Below are 5,000 nucleotides of genomic sequence, written 5' to 3'. Positions count from 1 at the left end.
GATTTTTGTGTATGCCGTGGTTTAGCTTTTGAGACAATAAAAGAAGAGAAATTAAATTGATAACTGTAACTGAAAAGGACAAATATTAGGTGTGGGCTTGAGGTTTCCAGTGCCCTGGCCATGCAATTGTTTTGGCCTTCCGAACTCAGAAGTTACACTTGATATTTTACAGCTCTTCAAACAAAACACCAGTGTCACCTATAAGCTCAAGCAACCGCTTCCCCCGAAATGTGCCCAGTCGATCCACGTTCCACAGTGGACAGAATCGGCAAAATAACAATACGTACAGGGGAGTTGGTGCCCCTCTAACTACACAGGATACCAGTGCCCTCTCCTCCACGAGTAGGACCAGTTTCTTCTCAAAATTGTCATCTAAATTTTCAAAACGGTAAGTTCACAAGCATTGATGTGGTTTGACCAGACCTTTTTTGGACTGTTTTTCTATTAATTTTAATTTCCTTAGTGTTTGGTTATGCTCAGTTTATTAAGAATTATCAGACATCACACCTGTGATTATACTACATTAAGCATAGGCAAACAAAAATGATAAGTCAGTAAATTATACTACATTTATATTCTTATCAATAAGTTTGTTATGCCATTTAGATGTAAGTTATCTTTTGCTTAGAGATTATTTAAAGATCTTAGTAAGTGTCATTGAATTTCTTCATATTTGTTGGACTGCTTCACTGAAATAGAGGATGGCTAGAATACAGAACACTCACTGCATGCTGCAGATTGGTTTAGAGCTAAACTATATGTATATAGTTGATGCAGAACTTGCTTCAGGTTTCACAATATTACTTTTTCCCCTAATTTACTTAAGGTTTATTGACATGGGTTTCCCCTTTTTATGTAGCATGTTTTATTCATTTTTATTTTTCCCCTTTTTTATTTCTCAAATATTTTGCAAAATAGGACCTTTACTTCACATTACAAAACCACAAAGGGAAGTAGCTCCTCAAATGTCAAGATCAAAGACAGATTATGGTTTTCTTTATTTATTGTTAGTTATCTATTTTTAGTTCTTTTTGTTTTGTTGTTACTCAAGGCACAAACTAATACTGTTGCCTCCAGTTTTTGGTGATGTGTTGACTTTTAATTTTCATTACTTCGTGTCCCTGTTTTTACATTTCTTTAATTATACAAGTAACCATTTCCCTTCACCACGCGCACAAACACACACATCTCAACCGTGAAATCACTCCCAGATTTTTAATTATTATTTTAGTTAAAGTTTTTATTTCATTTTCTTTTATTTCCCCTTCTTTTTTTTACGTTTTTGTTCAACTATAGAGTGTTTGTGCATGTTTGTTTGATTTTTTGCTTTGTTTTGAATTTCAGCCCCCTGGAAACTCCACCTAAGCAAGGCGCTAGGTATGTTGGGTATGTTGTGTAGATTTTCTGTAGCCCAGTTTGTAATTAATGATATTGGTATGCTGCTTTGTGCTGGAACAAAATTTTATATCATGAATATATTAGGTGTTGGCCCCTATTGTGGAAGCATGCATACAGAATTCATATTGTATTTGTGTCGTGAGAAATACAAATACTATTGTTGTCTGAAGAACAGGAGAAACAGCATCATCACACATTAGTTACAAATGGGCCATTTGATATTTAATACCCTCATTTCTTGTCTTCTTTTGACTTGTCATCTTGGACACCAAAGAAATGTGTACAGGTTTGCCTAAAAAAAATTAAAAAAAAAGGAAAGGGAAATGATCAGAGTAATCCATAAATAATGAATGATAACAGGTAGATGCTGGTCATAACAGTCTTGGAGTGTTAGGTCAAAGTGATTCCTTCGAGGTGTGTGAGGATAGAGGTGCACTTGTTAAAGATTGACCAAGGCTTAGAGTAGTATTTCTCAGAGTGCTGTGCAAGGGATGAGTGTGATTGTAATAGTAAGGATCATTAGAAGTGCTTGGATGGCAGTATGGAGAACCAGGTGGAATGAAGGGTGAAATAGGTAAGTGAAAAAGGAAATAGAATGAATTTGTTGTTGTTTTCTCTCTCTCTTTCTCTCTCCCTCTCTCTCTCTCTTTTCACTTATAGTTTTGTTAACTTTTATGCTCATTTTGGTGGTTCACCTTGTTTTACCAGACAAAGCATAGGCCCCGTTAGAGTCATAAATGTGAATAAGATAAAAGATCATTTTTCCTAATTATAGTATGTATTACATATAAAACATAGATAGTCAGCCATATCTCAAATTTTATTGCAATAACTAAAAGGATATCATATAAAAACATTCATCCACACACGGAATTTAAAGAAAAATGTCCCCAATTGCAAATTGTAGGAGTAACATGTAAGAGAAAGAAAAAATATTTATATTACAACTTCTCTAGTATTAATGCATTTGAAAAGGTAAAAGTTTTGAAGAATAAACTCTCGAGTAACTTTTTATATGGAAAATTAAGTGATGGGTACCCAATTAGTGTGTAGGTCTACTTGTAACAAAGTAGTGAGGTCAAAATTGTGAAAGCCGCTACTTCATACCTTGGCATACTCAAAAGATCTTTGCTTTTTGGCAAATAACCTAGTGTGGACTCTTGTTTTTTGTTTTATTTATTTATTTATTTATTTTTCATGGTGAGACTACTGTGTTTATTGTTTTTTTATTCATTGAGAAACTGGCAAAGAAATGTGGTAAATGTGAATGTAGTGATTTGTAACAGACTTGGTTGGTGAGAGAATCAGTGAAAAAATGTAGAGGGAAATTATGCCTAGCCCATATTATGCAATTGAAGAATTTAACCCATGTTGCCAAGTACATGCACTGTCCACTGTGGCTTTGTTTTATTGATATTGTTCACAGAGTCTGTTGTTAGGCCTACTGAGCTCTGTTTTGCACCAGTCCTTGAGTTCTATTTCTGTCACTGTTACGTTTGGCATGAACATTATTATTATCATTTTAATGTTATGAACAAGAATAGTAATTATGGCAAAAACTTCTTCCTGAAGACTTTCATGACTAAGCATTTCTGGAACTATCTACATGTTAACAAAATTGATTAAACAGAACCACATGCACACTGGTACTAGAGGGTTGATTAACCCTAAGATTTTTGCTATGAACCTCTTGAACTTTGACTTGTATTTTTTCCAATCTGGAGAATAAGTGATGATTCCTTCTGTACTTTGGCAATGACCTTTTTTTGCAGCTTTGCAAGCTTTCGTTTTCACTGTTACTTATAAAGGCTATGTATATGAGAAAAAAATTAGTGCGGACGTAGAAGTGAGAATGGTAGAATGTGTGATGGTATAGGTGGGTGGCTGGTTACTGTTTGTGATATAAAGCATTTTCTTTGGAAAACTGCTTCAGGTATACTCCAAAACACAGTTAGATCTTTTGTCATTTTTTCACACACATAGTTATACAGATTAATAGACATAACTTAAATTATCATTTCATTGAATGGTTCAGCTGCTTTTTTTATTTCTACTTTATAAAGTTGCTAACAGTTTTCCATGCATAATAAAATTTTTAAATTGTTTTCTCACTTCTTGCAAAGAATACATATAGCAGGTCACAAATTTAAGTTTGCTTGGTAAATTAATACACACACACACACACACACACACACACACACACACACACACACACACACACTCTCTCTCTCTCTCTCTCTCTCTCTCTCTCTCTCTCTCTCTCTCTCTCTCTCTCTCTCTCTCTCTCTCTCTCTCTCTCTCTCTCTCTCTCTCTCTCTCTCTCTCTCTCTCACTCTCTCACTCACTCACTCACTCTTTCACTCATTTTCATTTCTCTCTTTTTTCTAATTTCTACTCTTTTTTCCATTCTCTCTTTTTTCTAATTTCTACTCTTTTTTCCATTCTCTCTCTCTTTCTTTCTTTCTTTCTTTTTTCTTTCTCTTTCTCATTCTCTCCCTACACACTGTACCCACTTAAGATTTACATTTCATGATTCTTGAAGAGCAAAAGTATATACAAGTTTGTGTGTATGTGTACATGTGTGCATGTGGATGTTTAGATTAAAATTTTCAAGGGAAAACTCAGTGCATCTTGCCACTATTCTGTTGTTCTTCTTCTCAGCTTCTTGATTCTTGTATATAAGATTTTTGTCTAATGTTTCATTTATGAATTGCTTTAGAGAGAAAAAAAAAAGCTACTGTGAATTACAATTGGTTTTATATTAGATTATGTTAATTATTTCTTAATTTTACCTCTGCTTATATTATTTTCAAAAAAAAAAAAATATATATATATATATATGAATAAGAATTATTAAACTAATTTGATTATAAATTCTGAAAAAAAAATAAAAATAAAATAAGAATATAAATCACAACAATACCAAAAGGCAAATTAAAAGGAGCCCTATTGCATCAAAGCCATACGTGTGAGTGCAATAGAAAAAGAGAGGGTTGGATGGCTTAGACAAGGTGGTGATGGACATATTTAAGTACCTGGGAAGTGTTTTCAGCAAGGATGGGAGTGTGGAAGCAGAGATGGCTGAAAGGGTGACATATCGAGGTATCACAGAGGAGCACCCTAAAAGGTAAGGCGGTGTGCATGTCAGGTGTGGATGGTGGTGATGATGATGATGGTGATGATGATGATGATGATGATGATGATGATGATGATGATGATGATGATGATGACGACCTTTTATGCTTGAAGGAATATGACATCTTGCTGTGCACAGTCTCTTCTCTTCTGTTTTTTATTTATTTTTTAATTTTATTACTATTTTTTATTTATTCTGGTTTCATTCATTATTCTTATTATTGTCATTAATGTTTTAATTTTTATTATTATCATTATTATTATTGTTATAATTATTATCATTATTAATATTATTATTAGAATTATATTGTTATTATCATTATGATTATTATTATCATTACTATTATTTTTTTTATTGCTGCTATGATTACTATTATTACTATTAAATTTATTTTAATATATCAGTTTTGTAACTTGTCTCTACATCTGAGAAATGAAGCAAGGTTATGGTATGTGAGAATGACGTA

General features: G+C 33.1%; 1 protein-coding gene across 19 annotated transcripts in view; it reads left to right on the top strand.

Annotated features, from left to right (window-relative positions):
• LOC125041665 (MAP/microtubule affinity-regulating kinase 3-like) overlaps positions 1–5,000 on the top strand; it is a 134,363-nt gene that overhangs the window by 121,381 nt on the left and 7,982 nt on the right. For 13 of the 19 annotated variants that reach the window (XR_007116311.1, XM_047636829.1, XM_047636828.1 and 10 more), the window contains 3 exons: positions 173–388; positions 1,345–1,386; positions 4,451–4,525. Coding sequence is in view for 16 of the 19 variants with exons in the window: in XM_047636829.1 (XP_047492785.1) it covers positions 173–388; positions 1,345–1,386; positions 4,451–4,525 (333 nt within the window). In the remaining 3 variants the exon portion in view is untranslated. Of the gene's footprint in view, positions 1–172; positions 389–1,344; positions 1,387–4,441; positions 4,526–5,000 lie in introns of all 19 variants that reach the window. The other 6 variants (XR_007116313.1, XM_047636827.1, XR_007116312.1 and 3 more) reach the window with 4 other exon arrangements.

The sequence above is a fragment of the Penaeus chinensis genome, chromosome 31 (genome assembly GCF_019202785.1).
Source record: "Penaeus chinensis breed Huanghai No. 1 chromosome 31, ASM1920278v2, whole genome shotgun sequence".
Classification (NCBI taxonomy): domain Eukaryota; kingdom Metazoa; phylum Arthropoda; class Malacostraca; order Decapoda; family Penaeidae; genus Penaeus; species Penaeus chinensis.
The sequence above is the reverse complement of the archived record's forward strand: the minus strand, read 5'-3'. Positions and strand labels throughout refer to the sequence as shown.